The sequence below is a fragment of the Elephas maximus genome, chromosome 14 (assembly GCF_024166365.1).
Source record: "Elephas maximus indicus isolate mEleMax1 chromosome 14, mEleMax1 primary haplotype, whole genome shotgun sequence".
Taxonomy (NCBI): Eukaryota; Metazoa; Chordata; class Mammalia; order Proboscidea; family Elephantidae; genus Elephas; species Elephas maximus.
The window spans coordinates 19,528,792-19,552,325 of NC_064832.1; the positions used below are offsets into that span (position 1 = coordinate 19,528,792).

Below are 23,534 nucleotides of genomic sequence, written 5' to 3' on the forward strand. Positions count from 1 at the left end.
GACAAAGGCCATCATTGCTCATCTGATATAAGGCACTGAGAGTTTGGTGTGCATCATGCAATGGCCTAGATTAGTACTGAGTTTCTATTTTGATTTTTTTCTTAGATGCTAAGATATTTGTGTAGGAAAATGAAGAAGACATGTGAAGGGAACTTAATATCTAGAAAACACATGAGAGAAGATTGGAGAGCATATAGATTTTCTTACACAACCAGTTTTCCATATATTCTATCTTTTAATGCATTTGTAAGTTGTCACTGGAGCCCCTGGGTAGTGAAAACATACTTACTGCTAACCAAAAGGACGGCATTTGAAAGAAACAGTTTCCTTGGAGGAAAGGTCTGGCAATCTACTTCCAAAAAATCAGCCTTTGAAAACCCTCTGACATGCATAGGGTCACCATGAGTATGAGTCAACTCAACAGCAATTGGTCTTGGTTTGGTTTTTAAGTTGTCAATGGTACATAAGTCTTTTTATTCCACATTTTAAGAGTATGTATAGCTTTCCTTTTTATGAGATCATTTAGAAGACCATTTAACTAAAACTTAAATGAATTGAATATTTTTTAATATCAAAATGATTCATTTATATTCAATACTATGTTAATTTCATTTTCTGCATTAAGCATGACTTTGTACTTTCTTTCCAACCATTTGTCAGGGATTTTTCAAATTCATAAGGTGATACACTCTAAATTTTGCACAGACTTGCCAATGGAAATGTCTATTCGACTTACGTTGAAAATGCATTATTCTGCTTTTCACATCGTATGCCTTTGCAGCTTAACCCTTTTGTTTCCTCATAATAAAAGTACAATTGGTTTAGGCCATTTGCAAATGCTAGCAACACAAGGCAGTATATGAATAGGAACTTCAAGATGTCGAGAAGCATTCTTCCTAGGGATATTTGCAGAGGTCCCAGGTGAGAATTTGCAGTGAACAGTGAGATCAGGCGCAGGGAGCTGAAGATGTTTGCAATAGCGAATAATGCCTCGGCCACCAGCGTGGGATGCCACATGTCCCAGGATTCTCGTGGATGAAGGGCACTGTACTGGAGAAAACAGAACAGAAGGGAAAGTAAACCAAACGCATGCACATGAGTATGTCAAGTTTAACCCTGGGGTGCTTTTCCAGGTATTTCCAGCACAACGGTCTGTTGCCAGGAAGCTAGCTTCTATGATGGTGGCAGAATATTAATTTACACAAAAACAAAGTTTCATTAAAATAATTTATAATTTATGAGCTTTAATGAAAGTGGCTTTCCTGGTCTGTCCTTGCATTGGACTACTTAATATGTGGATTGCATCTTTCCTTGAATTTCCAATGGGAACTTAAAAAAAAGAGGCATATATGCAGGAAAATAATAATATCTTATTTTATATTGGGAAAAGATAGCATATCACGATAACAAAGAAAACTGCTTTGTTAAAAATACTTAAATTTTTAACAAAATAATCAAAGACATTATTTATAATACTTGACCGTTCTAGAGGAAAACATGTAGGATACAAATTGCACATAAAAAGTCAAAGTAGCGGTCCATTCCTTGGAAACAGTGATGACCAGCATGAGCACAGCTATCAGTGCTTTGTGTCTGTATTGTCTCCAATGCACACAAAACCTAACTCAGAAATAGGCCTGGCAGTGAACTGCTGTTTTTAAAATATTTAATGTATAGAAAATGTAATATTTATCTGAACATTCATTAATTAGATAAAATACATGATTTGAAATATTTGCTACTTTAAACTTTGACCAGAAAATATTTAAAAAGTAAGATTAATTAAAATGTCAACCTTGACTTATCTTGTTGAGCCTTATAAAGGGCATAATGAGATTTATCCCTGGACTTTTGAGGTATATTTGTATCCTTTATTAAAAAGGGCAAACATGCTTTTTGAAATGTTGCAATATAAAAACCTATAATTAAACCTTCTAAGAACTGAACAATAAATTGAACTCTTCTCTTAGCTATTTAGTGCTACTATAACAAAAATGGAAACCCTGGTGGCGTAGTGGTTAAGTGCTACCGCTGCTAACCAAGAGGTTGGCAGTTAGAATCCGCCAGGTGCTCCTTGGAAACTCTATCAGGCAGTTCTACCCTGTCCTATAGGGTTGCTATGAGTCGGAATTGACTCAATGGCAGTGGGTTTATAACAGAAATACCACAAATGGATGGCTTTAACAAACAGAAATTTATTTTCTCCTAGTTCAGGAGACTAGATGTCTGAATTCAGAGAGCCAGCTCTAGGGGAAGGCTTTCTTTCTCTGTAGGCTCTGGAGGAAGGTCCTTGTCTCTTCAGTGTCTGCTTCCTGGTTCCTCTGGATTCCACCTGTCTTGGTGTCTATCTTACCCATCTCTCCTCTGCTCCCTTGTTTAATCTTTTTATCTCAAAAGAGATTGACTCAAGACATTCTATACTAATCCTGCCTCATTAACATAATAAAGACAACCCATTTCTAAAAGGAATTACAACCAGGGGCATAGAGGTTAGGATTTAAAGCACATATTTTTAGAGGACACAGTTCAATCCATAACATTCCACTTTTTTACCTCCCCCCCCCAAAAAATTTATGGTCTTGTCACAGGTAAAACACATTCACCCCATCACATCACCACAAAAGTCTTTAATCAACTCCAAAGCTAAAATTTCATCTTCTGAATCAATTAAATCAAATATGAGTGGGACTTTAGGTGCATTCCACCCTGGGGAAAATTCCTCTTCATCTGTGAATTTGTAAAATAAAAATACAAGTTATCTGTTTCCAAAGTAAGAGCTCTGGTGGCACAGTATTAAAATGCTCTGATGCTAATCGAAAGGTTGGTAGTTCAAACTCACCAGCCACACCTCCAGAGAAAGACGTGGCAGTCAGCTCCTGTAAGATTATTGCTGTTGCTAGGTGCTGTCAGTCGGTTCCAACTCATAGAGACCCCTATGTACAACATAATGAAGCACTGCTGGTCTTGTGCCATCCTCACAATCATTGTTGTTTGAGCCCATTGTTGCAGCCACTGTATCACTCCATCTGGTCAAATTGCTTCCTCTTTTTCACTGACCCTCTACTTTACCAAGTATGACGTCCTTCTCCAGCGACTGGTCCCTTCTGATAGCATGTCCAAAGTATGTTGTGAAACAAAATCTCCCCATCTTTGCTTCCAAGGAACACTTTGGCTGTATTTCTTCCAAGACAGACTTGTTCATTCTTCTGGCAGTCCATGGTATATTCAGTATTCTTTACCAACAACATAATTCAAAGGTGTCAGTTCTTCTTGATCTTCATGGTCCAGCTTTTGCACGCATATGAAGTTACTGAAAATATCATGACCTGGGTCTGGTGCACCTTAGTCGTCAAAGTGACATCTTTGTTTTTTAACACTGTAAAGAGGTCATTTGCAGTAGATTTGCTCAATGCAATGCGTCATTTGATTTCTTCACTGCAGCTTCCATGGGTGTTGATTGTGGATCCAAGTAAAACAAAATCCTTGACAACTTCAATCTTTTCTCTGTTTATCATGATGTTGCTTGTTGGTCCAGTTGTGAGGATTTTTGTTTTCTTTATGATGAGGTGTAATCCATACTGAAGGCTGTGGTCTTTGATCTTCATCAGGAAGTGCTTCAAGTCCTTTTTGCTTTCAGCAAGCAAGGTTGTGTCATCTGTATAACAAAGGTTGTTAATGAGTCTTCCTCTAATCCTGATGCCGTGTTCTTCATATAGTCCAGCATCTCAGATTATTTGCTCAGCATACAGACTGAATAAGTATGGTGAAAGGATGCAATCCTGACACACACCTTTCTTTATTTTAAACCATGCAGTATTCCCTTGCTCTGTTCAAATGACTGCCTCTTGGTCTATGCACAGGTTCCTCATGAGCACAATTAAGTGTTCTGGAATTCCCATTCTTCTCAATGTTATCCATAATTTGTTATGATCCACACAATCAAATGCCTTTGCATAATCAATAAAACACACATAAACATCTTTCCGGTGTTCTCTGCTTTCAGCTAAGATCCATCTGACATCAGCAATGATATCCCTTGTTCCACATCCTCTTCAGAATCTGGCTTGACTTTCTGGCAGTTCCCTGTTGATGTACTGCTACAACCACTTTTTAATTAATTTCAACAAAATTTTACTTCCATATGATATGACTGATATTGTTCAATAATTTCTTCATTCTGTTGGATCACCTTTCTTTGGAATGGGCACAAAAAAAGGGGGGGGTCACAAAAAATGATATTTTCCAGTCAGTTGGGCAGGTAGCTGTCTTCCAAATTTCTTGGCATAGATGAGTGAGCACATCCAACACTGTGTCCTTTTGCTGAAACATCTCATTTCGTATTCTGCCAATTCCTGAAGCCTTGTTTTTTTGACAGTGCCTTCAGTGTAGCTTGGACTTCTTCCTACAATACTATCGGTTCTTGATCATATCCTCCTTCCTGAAATCGTTGAAGGCCAACCAATTCTTTTCAGTACAGTGACTCTGTGTATTCTTTCCATCCTCTTTTGATGCTTCATGTATCATTCAATACTTTGCACATAGAATCTTTCATTATTGCAACTTGAGTTTTAATATCTTTCTTCATTTCTTTCAGCTTGTGAAATGCTGACCATTTTCTTCCCTATTGGTTTTCTCACTCCAAGCCTTTGCACAGTTCATTATAATGCTTTACTTTGTCTTCTAGAGCTGCATTTTGAAATCTTTTATTCAGCTGTTTTACTTCATTTCTTCCATTTGCTTTAGCTACTCTACATTCAAGAGAAAGTTTCAGAGTCTCTTCTGACATCCATTTTGGTCTTTTCTTTCTTTCCTGTCTTTTTAATGATCTTTTGTTTTCTTCATGTATGATGTTCTTGATATCTTCCCACAGCTCGCCTGGTCTTTGGTCATTAGTGTTCAGTGCATCAAATCTATTCTTGAGATGGTCTTCAAATTCAGGTGGGATATACTGAAGGTCATATTTGGGCTCTCGTGGACTTGCTCTAATTTTCTTCAGCTTCAATTTGAACTTGCACACGAGCAATTGATGGTCTGCTCTGCGGTTAGCCCCTGGTTTTGTTCTGACTGATAATATTGAGCTTTTCCATCGTCTCCATCCACAGATGTAGTTTATTTGATTCCTGTGCATTCCATCTGGCGACGTCCAAGTGTATAGTCACTGTTTATGTTGTTGAAAAAAGGTATTTGCATTGGTTTTTCAAAATTCTATGAGTGGATATCTGGCTTCATTTCTATCATCAAGGCCATATTTTCCAAGTACCAATCTTTCTTATTTGTTTCCAACTTTTTCATTTTAATGACCAGAAATTATCAATACAACTTGATTGCATGTTTGATTAATTTCAGACTGCAGAAGTTGGTTAAAACCTTCAGTTTCCATGGTTACAGCCTCGAAATCCTATGGGGCAGTTCTTCTCTGTCCTATAGGGTCTCTATGAGTTGGAATTGCTCAGTAGCAGTAGATTTGATTTTATTGTTTCCAAAGTACAATGGTGGAACAAGCACAAAGTAGACATTTCCATTACAAATAGGAGAAATTGGAGGGAAAAAAGGGATAACAGGCACCAAGCAAGTTCAAAACACAGCTGAATGAATTACATTAGCTCTCAAGGATTGAAAATAATCCTCTCTTCTTTGAGACCATCTCTGCAATGGCCCTACCCTCTAGAATCTGGGTGTTGGCCACAATTGGCCACACCCTCTGGATTCTATGAGGAGATCCCTAGGCCCTCGTCTTTAGCTCTGCCTTCCAGGCCCACTGGGACAGCAATTCTGTTCCCTCAGCTTTGGGTGGCCCATTCTCCTATCCATCTGAGTGGCAACCCCACCCTGTTGCTATGGGCAGTCCTTGTTCTTCTGCCCTTGGGCATGGCAGCCCCACCCTCTCATCTTTGGATGGTGGCTCCATCCCCTGGAACACCTTCATGGCAGCCCCACACTCCAGAACTGAGTTGGCAAAGGTCCTACTCTTTGAACCTAGGAAGCTGTGGCGCCACCCTTTGAGATTCTGGAGATCGTGTCCCTACTCTTTGAAACTGAGAAGGCCCTGCTTCCTGTGCTCCTTCCAACAGTACTACTACCTCTGAGCTGCTCCTGAGGTGGTCTTTTTCTTTTCTTGGAAGATAACAGATGTTGCTCCTTTGGCCTGTTTCTTGCCTGTAGAATTCCAAGAGGCAGACAGCATTCTTTCCTTTCGTTCTTCTCTGTCACCTTTAGTCTAAGCTGATGGGTTTTCTGCTGTGGTAGTTGGTTAGATCCATTGGTCACAGGCTTAATCTCTTTAACAAAAGATTGTTTAACCACATCCTTGGTGAACATGTGTCCTTAGTTTGTACAAGAGAATTTCCCAGATCATTTAGTTTTGTTTTTATTTTGCATAGTTCATTTTTTAAAATGTATTTCTTTACAATTTTTTAATATATCATTTTCTTCTCCAGCACATACTTGTATCTGCCCTCAGAAATGTCCATGGGCAGTTAGCTGCTCAAAGCTGAGCTATGCCCTTTCCTTTTCAGAGATTTGATTAGGAAGGAGTTTGGGAGTGGGGTAGGCTCTGTTTCTATGTTGCCTTTTTACCTGCACTGTTCTTTTTTTTTTTTTTTTTTAATAATTTTTATTGTGCTTTAAGTGAAAATTTATAAATCAAGTCAGTTTCTCACATATAAACTTGCATCAACCTTACTACGTACTCCCACTTACCCTCCCCCTAATGAGTCAGCCTGCTCCCTCCTTCAAGTCTCTCCTTTCGTGACCATTTTGCCAGTTTCTAACCCCCTCTACCCTCCCATCTCCCCTCCAGACAGGAGATGCCAACATAGTCTCAAGTGTCCACCTGATGCAAGCAGCTCACTCCTCGTCAGCATCTCTCTCCAACCCATTGTCCAGTCCAATCCATGTCTGATGAGTTGACTTCGGGAACAGTTCCTGTCCTGGGCCAACAGAAGGTTTGGGGACCATGAACACTGGGATTCTTCTCGTCTTAGTCAGACCATTAAGTCTGGCCTTTTTATGAGAATTTGGGGTCTGCATCCCACTGTTTTCCTGCTCCCTCAGGGGTTCTCTGTTGTGCTCCCTGTCAGGGCAGTCATCAGTTGTGGCCGGGCACCATCTAGTTCTTCTGGCCTCAGGATGATCGCACAATTCATTTTGTAGTCCATCTCTTTCCTCTCGCATTTTACTATAAGCAGCAAGGAGAAACCATGCGGCTCCTTTAAGATCTTAAGAGTCTCATCAGACAGATATCCAAGTCCATCACTTAACACATCCTACCTTCCACCAAACATTTCAACATAATTTAGACAAGTTCTTTGCCACTTTATGAAAGGTATTGCCCTTCCTCCATTGTCCAATCACATTTCATCATTTTCTTTTAAAGCCTCACCTGAAGCACATTTTATGTCCAAATTTCTAGCAACCTTCTGTTGCTGGCACCATATGTATTCTCTAAGATGATAGAGATTTTTTCTATATCTCTCCTCTCTTCTGTTCAGCCCTCGCCAGAATTGCTTTTGACGTCCTTAATTCTACCAACAGTCTCTTGAAGGCAATCTAGGCTTTTAGTATTAGGCATCTTAAAATTCTTCCAGCCTCTACCCATTATCCAATTCCAAACCTGCTTCCACACTTTAGGTATCTGTTAGAGCACCACCCCACTCTTCCGGTGTCAAATTCTGTCTCTGTTATCTAGTGCTGCTAAACAGAAATTCTACAAATTGGTGGCTTTTACAAACAGGTATTTATTTTCTCACAATTCAGGAGGCCAGGAGTCCTAATTCAGGGTGCTAGCTCTAGGGGAAGGCTTTTTCTCTGTCGGCGTAAAGGAAGGTCCTTGTCTCTTCTAAGCTTCTGCTCCTGGGTGAATCTTCATGGCGCTTGCCATCTCTCTTCTCTATCTCTGCTTGCTGGCTGGCTTTTAATTTCTTTTATATCTCAAAAGAGATTGACTCAAGACACACCCTATGCCAATCCTGCCACAGTAACATAGCAAATAAAACCCAATCCTAAATGGAATTATAACCACAGGCATAAAAGATGTTAGGATTTACAACACCTATTCCGGGGACACATTTTAATCCATAACAGTTCTCTTCTTCTTCATGCACATCATTAAAAATGTTTAGAAAACAGGTTAGTTTTCCTAATGATCATGTCAGGAAACAAAACAAAAAACAGGTCTGTCTCCATATAAACCCCCTCAGAATATTTTCATTCTTTTAGCATTGCATTTTTACCAAAGGCCTTTACAAATGTTATCAATTAACTCTCCTTGAAACTAGTAGATTGTATTTTTTCAACTCCCTGGGGTGTAAAATGTATCACAAGCTCCTGATCTGATTCAACATTCAGGTTCTTGCTTGACTGACAATTTAAAACAATCAAGTGTGAACTGGAGGGAAATGATTTTTTATTTTTAAACCCAGATAACAGTGCTTGAACATTCCCATCATAACTTTTCCTTTCTTAAAATAGTTAATGGCTAAAGATGCAGAAAAAAAAGTTGCAATGCTTTTCTTGTACATTATAACAAGTATCAGAGTGGGGGCTTGGGGGTACTAAACACTACTCGATTCTCTCCACCTGTTCTCCCTATACATGGTGCCATCTTTTCCTTCAAGTAGAAAGATCATATTCTCCTTCCTTAGTTCTCTCTCGAAAGACTCAGGTTTAAGTGGAGAACGACTCTCCCTATGGTGACGGTTAATTACACATTTCCCTTTTTCCTTTTACTTAATATGGCTTAGGACTATATGTCAAACGTACACAATGTGAAATAGTAAGCATATTGACCACCACTCATCTGTCAGTTTGTCATACTGTGGTAGCTTCAGCATTGCTGTGATGCCGGAAGCTACATCACTAGTATTTCAAATACCAGCGGAGTCACCCATTATGGACAGGTTTCAGTGGAGCTTCCGGGCTAAGACTGACTAGGAAGAAAGGCCTGGTGATCTACTTCCAAAAATTGCCCACTGCGATTGAGTCATTCTGACTCACAGGGACCCTATAGGACAGAGTAGAACTGCCCCATTGAGTTTCCAAGGAGCGCCTGGTGGATTCGAACTGCTGACCTCTTGGTTAGCAGCCATAGCACTTAATCACTACGCCACCAGGGTTTCCTTCCAAAAACTAGCCAATGAAAATCCTATGGATCACAACAGAATATTGTAGGATATAGTGCAGGAAGATGCACCTCCAGTCAGAAGCGCTCAAAATATACAATGGCTGTAACAATGGACTTGAGCATATCAAAGGTCTTGAAGGTGGCACAGGACCAGGCAGTGTTTTGTTTTGTTTTACTTGGGGTGGCCATGAATCAGAACCAATTCACGGCAATTAACAACAACAAAGCACTTTGAGGATGCAATCCTCTTCTTTGAATTTCTCACATTTAACACAATTCACTGCATATAGTATGTGCTCAGAAAACACTGTCTCTTCTCAATTACTCATACTCCATTGAGAAAGACAGGTAGGAGCACAGCTGATCGTAACAAAAAACGCTCTAAGAGAAAGAATGGGAAACCCTTGGGACTGAGTGGTTAAGAGCTATGGCTGCTAACCAAAATGTCGGCAGTTTGAATCCACTAGGAGCTCTTTGGAACCCCTGTGGGGCAGTTCTACCCTGTCCTATAGGGTCGCTATGAGTTGGAATCGACTCAATGGCAGCAGGTTTTGTTTTGTTTTTTGGTTTGTTTTTGTTTTTGTGAAAGAACAATGTCATGGGAATAGAAAAGAGGAAATGATTAATTCTGTCTGGGACTATGGGACCAGGAATGAATAGAGATTATATGTTGTTAAAGCTTCAAGGGTCTCCTTGCTCATCTAATTTAGTGGAAACCTACAGATGCTGTGTCTTGCTCCAGGTTTCACAGACAGTCCAAGGCAGCTGGACGTAGATCCTTCATCACAGGGCGACTGACTCCTGATCTACAATGGGCCATTGTGTTCCTGGTTCACAAAACCCTTCCTCATGAATTGTCTCAGTGGGGACTCACAAACATGAGCAAGGTTTTCCACTTTACACATCATGAGATGCTAGATTTTGCCCCAGTGTAGTTACCTAAGTCTGCTTCAGAGTCTAGCATCTCTGGTTAACAGTCCGGAAACAATACTCCATAACTATGTTGACGCGCATTAGGGCTTTCAGAGAAAAAAAAAGCCGACCTCTCAGTTAAAAATGTTTGAACAGGAAACAAGCCTTGAAAGTCAAAGACAGAGACCTCCTGGGAGATTTGGAAACAGCTTCCCTGGAGTCATCTGCTTATGTTCTATGGATAATAAACCCAGGCACCTTTGCCTCCTCAGAGAGGATCTGTTCACATTAGAAAGCAAAAGATCTTTCTCTCTCCTTTCTCCAGAGAACAGGACACACAGCTGGAACAGCTGCCAGGTATGGGTTCTGAGATTCATAATTTCAGACTTTCTGTCCTGTGGTCCAAACCCCTGTAGGTGCAGGGTACATCTGGTTCTCATCATGGAGGGGCTGGGGCATGAGGAACCAATGCTATGATTGCCGCGTAAGTGGACAGTCTGTTCTCTGATTCAGAAACCTCCTATTTCCTGTCAAGATAAAATTAATGAATACAATGAATATAGATATAAAAATTACAGTAAGCACCCCTGATTTCATTCTTTTGGCCTCTGCTTTTTAATTTTTCTCCTATCATTATTCAGTAAATATTACATTTACTTAGGTTTTAAATATAGGCATTGTTTTATAAATGATTTTTAAATTCTTACAAATCATGGTATTCTGTGAGTTTTTAGAGAATAATTTCAATTTCTTCAGTTATTAAATGTATTGCCAAAACTTATTATTACAAATTAAAAGATCAGCTTTTTTAAAAAATATATTCTTTGAATCTATTATCCGAAAATTATTTTAAAATCTACATTCCCTTTGCATACCACCTGTCTGTCAGTTCATCTCACTGTGGTGGCTCCTGTCTTGTGATGCTGGAAGCTATGCCACCGCTATTTAAAATACCAGCAGCGCCACCCATGGGGGGCAGGTTTCAGAGGAGCTTCCAGACTAAGACAGACTAGGAAGAAAGGCCTGGCAATCTAGTTCTGAAAATTAGCCAGGGAAAATCCTAAGGATCACAACAGACTATTTTCTGATATAGTGCTGGAAGATGCACTAAATGCAAAATGGCTGTAGAAATGGACTCTGGTATACCAACAATGGTAAAGATGGTGCAGAATGGGGCAATGTTTTGTTCTGTTATAATAACGTCACCATGATTTCAGGCCAACTTGATGGCAACTAACAATAATAATCAATTTCATCTTTCCTTTTTGCCACCTAACATTTGTACTGCCTCTTCTCTATATCCCTTGCAGGTGGCTCTTTCTTACCTGGCCCCTGTTCCTATTCTATCACATTCCCTGGATGCTTTCTATGATTTTACTGCTAGTTATGTGCTGATGACTGTCAATTTCACATCTCCAGCCCAGACTTCTCACCTTACGGTTATGTGTGATGTTCTGCTTTTTTTTTTACTGTACTTTAGATGAAGGTTTACAGAACAAATTAGTTTCTCGTTAAACACTGAGTACACATATTGTTTTCTGACATTGGTTAACAACATCACAACAGGTCGAAACTCTCGTTTCTCAACCTTGGGATCCCTATTACCAGCTTTCCTGCTCCCTCCTGCCTTCTAGTCTTTGCCCCTGGGCTGGTGTGCCCCTTTAGTCTCATTTTGTTTTGTGGGCCTGTTTAATCTTTAGCTGAAGGATGAGCCTCAGGGGTGACCTCATTACTGAGCTGAAAGGGTGTCCAGGGACCATGCTCTCAGGGTTTCTCCAGTCTATGTCAGGCCAGCAAGTCTGGCCTTTCTTTTTGAGTTAGAATTTTGTTCTACATTTTCTCCATCTCTGTCCAGGACCCTATACTGTGATCCCTGTCAGAGTAGTCAGTTGTGGTAGCTGGGCACCATCTAGTTGTACTGGACTCAGTCTGGTGGAGGCTGTGGTAGATGTGGTTCCATTAGTCCTTTGGACAAATCTTTCCCTTGTATCTTTTGTTTTCTTCATTCTTCCTTGCACCCAAAGGGGCGAGACCAGTGGAGTATGCTAGATGGCCACTCCCAGGCTTTTAAGACCTCAGACGCTGCTCACCAAAGTGGAATGTAGAATATTTTCTTTATGAGCAATGTTGTGCCAGTTGTGCCAGACGTTCCCCTAGGCCATAGTTCCCACAGACCTCAGCCCAGCATTTTGGTCCCTCAGGCAGTTTGGATGTGTCTGTGGAGTTTCCATTGCCTTGCCTTGCACAAGTTGTACTGGCTTCCCCAGTATTGTTTACTGTCTTACCCTTCACCAAAGTTACCACTTGTCTATTGTCTATTTAGTGTTTTTCCATCCCCACCCTGCCCCTCTCTCATAACCATCAAAGATTATTTCTTCACTCAGCGTAATGCCTTCCAGGTTCATCCATGTTACGAGATCCTTCACAGATTCATCGTTTTTCTTTGTTGTTGTATATTACTCCATTGTGTGTATGTACCACAGTTTGTTTATCCATTTGTCTGTTAATGCGCATCTAGGTTGTTTTCATCTTTTTGCTATTGTGAACAATGCTGCAATGAACATGGGTGTGGATATGGCTATTTGTGTGATGACTCTTATTTCTCTAGCATATATTCCTAGGAGTGGAATTGCTGGATCATACGGTATTTCTATTTCTAGCTTTGTAAAGAAGTGCCATATCACTTTCCAAAATGGTTGTATCATTTTGCATTTCCACCAGCAGCGCATAAGAATTCCAATCTCCCCAAAGCTTCTCCAGCATTTGTTATTTCCTGGTTTTTTGATTCGTGCCAGTAATGCCAGGGTGAGATGGTATCTCCTTGTGGTTTTGATTTGCATTTCTCTTAATGGCTAGTCATGGCAAGCATTTCCTCATGTGTCTGTTGGCCGCTTGAATGTCTTCTTTGGTGAAGTGTCTGTTCATTTCCTTTGCCCATTTTTTAATTGGACTGTCTTTTTGTTGTAGAGGTGTTGGATTTTCTTGTAGATTTTAGAGATTAGACCTTTGTCTGATTGGTAATAGCCAAATTTTTTTTCCCAGGCTGTAGATTTCTCTTTTTACCCATTTGGTGAAGTCTTTTAATGAGCATAAGTGTTTAATTTTTAGAAGATCCCAGTTATCTAGCTTATCTTCTGGAGTTTGTGTGTTGTTGGTTGTGGTTTATTATCCTGTTAATACAGTATATTAGGGCCTGTAGTATTGATCCTATTTATTCTTCTATGAACTTCATAGTTTTTGGCTTCATATTTAGATCTTTGATCCATTTTGAATTAGTTTTTGTATATGGTGTGAGACATGGGTCTGTTTCATTTTTTTTTGCAGATGGATATCCAGTTTTGCCAGCACCATTTGTTAAAAAGACTGTCTTTTTCCCATTTGATGGACTTTGGGCCCTTGTGGAAGTTCAGGTGACCATAGGTGGATGGATTTACACTTGGGTTCTCAATTCTGTTCCATTGGTCAACGTATCTGTCATTGTACTAGTACCTGGCTGTTCTGACTACTCTAGCTGTATTGTAGGTTCTTACATAAGAAAGTTCATGTCCTCCTACTTTATTCCTCTTCAGTAGTGCTTTACTTATTCTGGGCTTCTTCCCATTCCGTATAAAGTTAATGTTAAGGTTTTCCATCTCTTTAAAGGATGTTATTGGTATTTGGATGGGGATTGCACTGTCTTTGTAAATTCCTTTGGGTAGAATTGTCATTTTCACAATGTTGAGTCTACCTAATCATGAGCACGGTATGCTTTTCCACTTACGCATCTCTCTTTTCGTTTCTTGCAGTAGTGTTTTGTAGTTTTCTTTGTATAGGTTTTTTACATCCCTGGTTAGATTTTTTTCCTAAGTATTTTATTTTGGGGGGCTATTATAAATAATATTGTCATGATTTCCTTTTCATTGTTCTCTTTATTGGTGTATAGGAATCCAATGGATTTTTGTATGTTTATTTTGTATCCTGCTTCTCTGCTGACTCTATCAGTTCTAGTAGTTTTCTCATGAGGTCTTTTGGGTTTTCTATGTTTTTTTTTTTATGTATAGTATCATACCATTCCCAAATAGGGACAATTTAACTTTTTCATTACCAATTTGGATGCCCTTTGTTTCTTTTTCTTGCCTTATTGCTCTTGCTAGAACTTCCAGCACAATATTAAATAGCAGTGGTAATAAAGGGCATCCCTGCCTTGTTCCTGTTCTCAAGGGGAATGTTTTCATCCTCCCTCCATTAAGAATGATGTTGGCTGTTGGTTTTGCATAGATGCCCTTAATTTGTTGAGAAATTTCCTTTCTATACCAAAATATGTATAGAGCTTTTTTAATCAGGAATGGTCATTGGACTTTGTTGAATGCCTTTTCTGCATTGATTGAGATGATCACGTGATTCTTTTCTTTCTTTTTATTTATGTGGTGGATTACGTTGACTGATTTTCTAATGTTGAACTATCCTTGCATACCGGGTATGAAACCTACTTGTATGTGGTGTGTTATTTTTTTGATATGATGCTGAATTCTATTGGGTAGAATTTTGATGAGAATTTCTGCATCCATATTCATGAGAGATATTGCTGTGTAATTTTCTTTTTTTGTGGTGTCTTTCCTGGTTTTGGTATCAGGGTTATGCTGGCTTCATAGAATGAATTTGGAAGTATCACTTCTTTTTCTATGTTCTGAAATAGTTTGATTAGTACTGGAGTAAGCTCTTCTCTGAATGTTTGGTAGAATTCTCCAGTGAAGCCATCTGGGCCAGTGCTTTTATTCGTTGGGAATTTTTAAAATTACATTTTCAGTCTCTCCCCTTGTTATGGGTTTGTTAAGACTTTCAACATCATTTTGTGGTAGTTTGGGTAGGTAGTGTGTTTCTAGAAATTTGTCCATTTCTTTTAGGTTTTCAAATGTGTTGGACTATAGTTTTTCATAACACTCTGGTATGATTCTTTTTCTTTCAGTTGGGTCTGTTGTAATGTTCCCCATTTCATTTCTTATTTGGGTTATTTACGTACTGTCATGTTTTTATTTTGTCAGTTTGGCCAATGGCTTGTCAATTTTGTTGATCCTTTCAAAGAACCAGCTTTTGGTTTTATTGATTCTTTTGTTTTTCTATTTCATTTATTTCTGCTCTGATCTTTATGATCTTTATTTCTTCCTTTCTTCTGATGGCTGTGGGCTTTTTGCTGTTCTGTATTTGTTCAAGTTGTATAGCTAATGTTTTGATTTTGTCCCTTTCTTCCTTTTTGATGTGTGCATCTATTGCTATAAATTGACCTCTGAGGACTGCCTTTGCTGTGTCCCAAAGCTTTTGGTATGATGTGTTTTCATTCTCATTTGATAGTAGGAATTTTTTGATTCTATCTCTAATTTCTTCTATTACCCAGTGGTTTTTAAGCAGGGTGTTATTCGGTTTCCATGTAATTGATTTTTTTCCCTTACTTTTCATGTTGTTAATTTCTAATTTGATGGCATTGTGGTCAGAGAAGATGCTCTGTATTATCTCAATGTTTTGGATTTTGTTGAGGGTTGCTCTGTGGCTTAAGATGTGGTCTATTCTGGGGAATGTTCATGTCTGTTGGAGAAGAATGAGTACTTTGCAGCTGTTGGGTGGAATGTTATATATATGTCTATGAGGTCAAGTTGGCCAATTATGGTCTTTAGCTCTTCTGTATCTTTGTTGAGCTTGTTTCTAGATGTTCTGTCCTTTACTGAGAGTAGTGTGTTGAAGTCTTCTATTATTATTGTGGAACTACCAAGTTCTCTTTTCAGTGCTGTTGGAGTTTGTTTTATGTATTTTGGAGCCCTGTCATTGGGTGCACAGATGTTTATTACAGCTAAGTCTTCATGATGGATCATCTCTTTAATCATTATATAGTGCCCGTCTTTGTCTTTTATGGTGGATTTTGTTTTAAAGTCTATTTTACAGAGATTTGTATTGTCACTTTTTTTTGTAATTATTTGCTTGATATATTTTTTTCTATCCTTTGATTATTAATAAATTTACCTCTTTGTTTCTAAGGTATGTCTCTTGTAGATAGCATATTGATGGATCTTCTTTTAAATTCATTCTGTCACTGTGTCTCTTCATGGATGCATTTAGGTCATTTACATTCAGTGTAACTTTGATAGGTGTGAATTTATTGCTGTCAATTTTTTTTTTTTGAGGTGCTGAGATTTTGTTCTTACTCTCCCTGCTGAATGCCTTTCGTTTGGGTATTTCTTTTTCATTTCTCTTCTTTTTGTAGATTATGTTTTTATTGAGACTTTATGTTTTTCTTCTTTATTTTGATGAGTAGGTTTGTTAACTTTCTTTGTGTTTACCTTGAAAGTTACCCTTATTTTTCCTTCTTTGCCCATTCTCTCAAGTATTTGCCTTCCAGTCTAAACCTAAATTAGCTTGTTTTTAACCAAAGCCTTCATTTCTATTCAGACTTTTTTTTGTAAAGAGAAACACTTTTTTTTTTTTTTTTTTTGGCAGACCTATATAACAGAATAGTCACCCTACGGTTTCCCTGAATTACTTGCCAATTTTCTATGCAGGGAGCTTCATCTAATGTATATTCAGATGCCAGACATATATGTAACAGTGTGCTTTATATAAGGTAAAAGCTCAAACAGCATTCTAGGCAAAAGAATCATTGATACATTGACACAAAGGAGATAGATCATTTGGAGAAGCGTGAATAGCTTGGTAGGGTGGGAACAAAGGGGGCTTGGAGGTAATGCAAGACAAATCTGAGAAGTCGGATGCAGATCATGAAGGCCTGGATAGAGGTATAAAGCAAGGAAGATAGATCGAATCATAACATATAATCATAATTTCCTTGAATGTAGGAACCTATTCGTCATTTCCATATACTCTACAGTCTTTGGTACATACTTACAGAAGTCAATTAATCAATTAAAGTGTTACATGGATACTTTAAAAACTATAAAGAAGTGTCTGACCAGAATAAATGAAGCTAGGATTGAGTTGAGGTTTGAAATCCATCCTGTGTTAAAACCTGTGGAACCATTTCTGCCTGTTAAGAAAATAATTTTTTTTTTCCTTGTAACTGAACCAAAATCTAGTGTTGCCAGTTTATTTCCAAGGGACTTTTATGAAACCATGAGCCCTCTGTGAACTCGTTATGGTAACTAAGCGACAACTGACCAACAAAGTGCCCATATCATTAAGTAGAAACTATCTTACCTCTACGCAACAATCAGACTTTTGTTAGCTTGTTTCCAAAGGAACCTTAACCCAAACAGCTCCTCTCTTGCTCTACTGGTTGTTCCCAAAGAAGGAGTCTTAAAATTTGTGAACCACCAATCAATGCAACATCACTAAGTAGGTAACTAGTCAACAAAGTTCTGTAACCAATCATTATTAAGGTCCCACTTTGACAATCATTATTAAGGTCCTGCCTTTGGCAATGATGTGTCTTCACTTCCTTCTGTCTGTACTGTATTAACTGCTCCTGGACTGTAATTCAGTGGATTCTCCTAGTCTCTTGTGCCTGGTGCACACTAGTAGGTCCCTCATTGCAATGAATGTCTTGGTCTTTGTCTTGGCTTAATGAAAAATCTCTTTTAATTACATTTGAGTCTGGGGTCTTTTCCCCCTACGACAAATGAATAAAGGTTAAATTGATACAAAATGAATGTATTTGTTGTATGAGATTAATGAAAGGTCTATACTAGTTTTAAGGAGCCTTCATTGTGCAAGCAGTTTGTGATCAGCTGTTAACCTAAAGGTTGGTGACTGGAACCCACCTAGTGGCTCTGTGGAAAAAAGTTCCTGGCAAACTGTTTTTGTAAAGATTACAGCCAAGAAAAACTCTATGGAACACAGTTCTAGGGTCTGACAAGTGTGTTCACTCTGAGTGGGAATCAACTCAACGGCAACAGGGTTTTTATAGTTGTTTTAATGTGTGATTTACAAAGCAAAAACTTTTCTCTTTCATTAAAATGTTAGATAATTAAGTAACCAAAGACAACAGGAAGGTATATGATTTTCTCATGTCATCGATAATACTTGACTAAACAACCAGGGTTCAAATATCTACAGCTCACTGGTACGGAAATAAAGAATATTTTAGAAAATCCCATAATTTGGAGAGCATACTATAGTTGCAGCATTTGTTAAATGGAAACAATATTTCTAGCTGACAAGAGTAATTGGGATCAATGAGACATATTGACTTAGTCCTGTTTAGAAAAATGGTGCGAAGAAAAATCCAATCTTGACTGTTCAAACAAATATTCATAATAATTTTGTTTTAAAAGTATTACTTACATTATAGTGGAAATGGTTAAGGAATTTAATCTTTTCTACCAAATGACTGAAGATTAATGCAAGGGAAGAGTTCTATCTATGGAAAAGAGGCTGAAGAGTATTTAAGGGAAAAGCTTCAACCCGTCCTAATGAAGCCGAAGTAACATAACAGTGCCTCCAGGCATCCATAAACTCCAAATTGACCAACATTTCATACATAGTGAGAAGAGGAAATGACTGACTTTCCTCTTGAGGATTAGGAGCAAATTAAAACAAACCAAAAACAAAAACTCACAATCTATGAGCTGTAAAATGCTAATGAATCAAGCATTCACAGAAGCACCACAGAGCTTTTCAAGTGAGGAGTAGAAGATCAAAGTTACGTATAGTTTTATTCTATGTCTTTGTAATAATATAATGTGGTTGCATTGTACATAAAAGCAACTACTGAGCATTTTGAGTTTTATTCTATGACATTAAACATGCTTATTAATGTAATCTCCACAAACATTTCATGGGGTTTAATTACTATTGTCATTTTACAGATAAGAAAATTGAGGCGCAGATTAAGTAATTTGCCCCAATTCACACAGATAGGAAGTGATATAGACAATAGTCTCATTAAGCGTGGGATTAGAGCCCAAACCAAACTGTGGCCATGGTTCAAGATAAGCCAGTTGCTGTGGAGTTGGTTCTGACTCATGGCAACTCCATGTGTGTCAAAGCAGAAGTCTAATCCATGGTGTTTTCAATGGCTGATTTTTCAGAAGTAGATCACCAGGACATTCTTCCAAGGTGCCTCTGAGTGGATTTGAACTGTCAACCTTTGAGTTAGCAGCTCAGTGCCTAACCGTCTGCATCACCAAGGGACTCCAAGGCCTTGGTTAGAAGGGTCCTTTTGTGTCTGTTTTATAAAGATACCCCCTAGGTGAATGAATTGAAACTGGATAGATGGATCAATTAAGCAAGGGTGGCCCCTCTGGCCAGAACTGTTCTACAAGTGGTCACTCTGGACAAATGAGTTACAAAAGGCTTCCCTTTCTGTGGGCTGACACAAGTTTTTGGTCTAGATCCATGCCTTGGCCAAAAAGAGACAGGAATGAATTTGTGCTCCCAGGGCTGCATCCTCAGAAAGGAGGGAGAACCTGTACAATCCCAAAAGAGGTCCTAGTTATTACTCTGCTTCTCTGGATGAACCATAACAGGTAAACTATTTACCAGGGAGCAGCATCGAGATGATTCCGTCTACCTCTACTTCATAGCTAATAAACAACCTCTCTTTGGATCTTTCTTCACAGATATTCTTAAATCCAACCTTCCAACCTTCCATTAGCTTCCCTCATGTTCCCCACTCTATTTTAGGTATTATTCATCATCACTTGACTCATTCTCTGATTAACTCCCTTATGACCTCACTATTTACAGGGTAAAATCTACATTCTGTATCAGGATATGCAAAATTATCCTAATCTTCTGCCATCCCCATTTCTTGGATCAACTCTCATGGATATTGAATTCTACTTTATATTCTCAGACTTTAGAACATTGGATCTTCTGTCTCTGGAATGATAATACATGTTCATTGTTATAGATTGAATTGTGTTTCCCAAAAATGTGTTCCAACTTGGCTAGGCCATGATTCCCAGTATTGTGAGATTGTCCACCATTTTGTCATCTGATGTGATTATCCTATGTGTTGTAAATTCTACCTCTGTGAAGTTAATGAGGCAGGATTAGAGGCAGCTATGTTAATGAGGCAGGGCTCAATCTATAAGATTGACTCTTTTGAGATATGAAAGACAGAAGCAAGCAGAGAGATGGGGGACCTCATACCACCAAGAAAGTAGTGCCATGAGCAGAGCAGGTCCTTGTGCTGAGATGCTGCTAGACCAGGGGAAGACTGATGGCAAGAGCCTTACTCCAGAGCTGACAGAGAGGGAAAGCCTTCCCCTGGAGCCGGTGCCCTGAATTCAGACTTCTATCCTTCTAGACTGTGAGAGAATAAATTTCTCTTTGTTAAATCCATTCACTTGTGGTATTTCTGTTATAGCAACACTAGTTAACTAAGACATTCATGAACCTGAAAGATGTCCCTACTCATCTGGTCCCTGTAAAATTCTGACACTCCCAGTAAAGTTGACTTCCTTTCTTGATGATCCAATAGCCCATCTTGTAGTTCTTACCACACTGTAAAGTCTTTAATTATGTGCATTTCTTTCTCACCCACCTGACTGTGAACTACCTAAAGGGAGGAACTCTAACTCAAACATCTTTGCATTTTCAGTAACCAGATCAAAAGCTGGTTTCTCAGTGTGTCCTAATAAATGTTTATTGATTAAATTAGATGTCTGATCTAGATAACAGCTGTTTGCCTTATAAATAGCAGAATCTAATTTTGCAATAGAAATAATTGACCTATTTCTAAAATAGTAATTAGCGTGACAAATTGAATGATATGGAAAAAAATAAGGTAAAGAAGGACAAAACAGCAAGTTGGCATGACACCACAGGCTGTTTTCATTATTATTATTTTATTATTGCCATCATCATCACTTTACAGCTAAGAGCCTGAGGCATACATTAAGTAACTTGCTGAAAACCACACAGGTAGGTTGTGGTAAAGGAAGTACCTATCACAAGTGAGGAAGCAAGGCACCAACTCTTTTGAAACTACCATAAGCAAATGAAAGGATTTATTAAAGATATTACAAAAAACTAGTCCAGTGGGCTCACAGCATAGGAAGAAGAAGGGGGAGGGGGAAAGGGCAGGTATAAAAGAGGAAAAAGGAAAACAAATGCTTTCTAAGTGCTCACTCTTTAACAGGCACTTTAAATATTTCAACTAATTTGTTTCTCATACAGGCTGCCTAAGTTAAAGATTATTGTCTTCATTGTTTTATAGATGAGCCAAAGATCAGTGAGGAAGCAAGTCCAAGCTCACACAACTGGTTAGTGATGGAGGAGAGAACTGAGCCCAGCAAATCTGACTCCAAAGTGCACACAGTTTACCATTACCCAGGCAACTCAAGTTTTATTTACACATGTTATTTCAAGCTCAAATCATTCATAATTTCATAATAATAGTTACAAATAATTTCATTATTTATAGTTACAATCATAGCTGAACACCTATGACCAAAGTGACTAAAAAATTTCATATTTCCAGAAGATTCCATGCTCCTTCAGTCAAAGTCCTCTGAGGTAACTGCTGTGTGATCTCCATCCCCTTCTCCCCACTATCTCCCTTCTACTTCACCCGTGGGGTGGGTGGGTTTAATTCTAAGCATATAAGAAGCAATGTTTTCATTGTAATACTGAAATAATTTTTGCATGTATAGAATTTACAACTTTTAAAGTTCCCTGGTGATGCAACACGTAAGCGTTCTGCTGTTAACCAAAAAGTTGGTGGTTGAAACCCACTCAGTGGCTCTGTGAGAGAAAGACTTGGCTATCTGATCCAGTAAAGGCTACAACTTAGAAAACCCTATGTGGCTCTTCTACTCTGTCTTACAGGGTTGCTGTGAGTCAAAAATCGACTCAGTGTAACCTAACAACAAGATAAACTGAAATCCCATATCTAAAAGCCTTGAGGCAAAAAATCTGTAAGTATCCATTAACTATGTATGTATACCCATTATATACCAAAGTTTTATACATGAAAATATACATGCAGTGTATATATGCACCATATAAGTGTAATATATAAAAATACTATGCATTTTAGTATAAAAATTATATATGAGGGAAGTTCCTTTTGGAGTTATTTGCATATGTCTTTGAGCTATCAAATAAAATTATACAGTTCAGAGAAATTTAAATTGTCTTCTTAGGCTAGCTACATCAGCATCACCTGGGAGCTTATTAGAAATTCAAATTTGGGTCCCACCCTAAAAAAAAAAAAAAAAAACCCTAGTATTCCTAATTTAGGATCTCTTGGGATGGAGAAAAGGAATCTCTGTGTTAGTGAGTCCTCCAGGTGATTCTTAGGCACCTTAAAGTGTAAGAACGACTGCTCCGGGGATGTTATAACGGTACTAGAAAAACCCAAACCAAACCCAGTGCCGTCAAGTTGATTCCGACTCATAGCGACCCTACAGGACAGAGTAGAGCTGTCCCATACAGTTTGCAAGGAGTGCCTGGTGGATTTGAACTGCCAGCCCTTTGGTTAGCAGCCATAGCACTTAACCACTATGCCGCCAGGGTTTCCTATAACTGCACAGGGCTGTAAAAAAGACAGCCATATACTGGTTTTCAGCAGAGGGAGGTCCAAACAGTTTATAGGTATATCTAATGATTGTTACAGAGGAAAGAAGAATTGGACAGCTTTGTACTTAAAAACAGATCGTCCATTTCATATATAAATGCACAATCTCCCTTGGATAAGACAGTATCTTCTGCTGTCTTAATAAGATGCTCAAGGCCATTAACCTCAACGCATGTAAGAAAAATGACCAGATTCTGTTTCTATTCTTAAAACACAGCTTGCTTTCCATGAAACTGGTAGAAATTGCTTTTTTTCCCCAGTGTTCTGGTAAGTCTTGCAACATTTAGTGAATGAATTCTGGAAACTATGGCCTTTCCAACTTTGTACTGACCCTGCCAGAACTGAGTATTGCAAGAGAGACTCTGGCCACTGTTCTAAGAACTAGACAAAATGAACAAGGGTTTACTTATACATTATCAAATTGTAGTTCAAATTACTAAATTCATGCATCATTTGTGTAAAACACAATTAAGTTTTTACTCATTCATCATTTTAAAACAAAATGCTAAGAGGAGAAAAGAAAAGAAGGGGGAAAGGAAGGAAGGTGGGGGAAGACAAGATTTTGTTTTACAAAAAAATCCCCCAAAGTGAAAAATAATTTCAATTGTCACTTCAGATCTAAAATGTTTTATGTAAATTATGTGGTTTGGGATGAGACTGATGAGAAAATCCGGGGGAGTAATAGGTGTGTGAGATTTCAGGCACTGTCATGTTGAATGGGATGAGGAGAAGGAATTTTATTCTGTTCTAATTATATCAAACTGTATTAGTTTAAACTGAAATAATAATTTCTATGCTTTAAAGGAGTAATATTTTGATCTGTCTATGAAATTTTATCTGTTAGTTATAACTGAGAAAAATAGATATTCTGGTTGCCAGAGTTTAAACAGTGTTGGAGGTAGAATTTCATTAGAAATGCAAAGGATTACAAACTAGAGAAGCTACCATGAAAAAATTTGAAGTACTATTCAATTTAGATGCAAGAAAATTGGA

The 23,534-nt window shown here is 38.4% G+C and overlaps 1 protein-coding gene across 8 annotated transcripts in view; it reads right to left on the reverse strand.

The window, feature by feature from the left end:
* Positions 1–23,534, reverse strand: part of TRPC4 (transient receptor potential cation channel subfamily C member 4) — a 385,590-nt gene that overhangs the window by 39,628 nt on the left and 322,428 nt on the right. For all 8 annotated transcript variants that reach the window (XM_049853360.1, XM_049853359.1, XM_049853358.1 and 5 more), the window contains one exon: positions 737–1,050. In XM_049853360.1, coding sequence (XP_049709317.1) covers positions 737–1,050 — 314 coding nt within the window. The remainder of the gene's footprint in view (positions 1–736; positions 1,051–23,534) is intronic.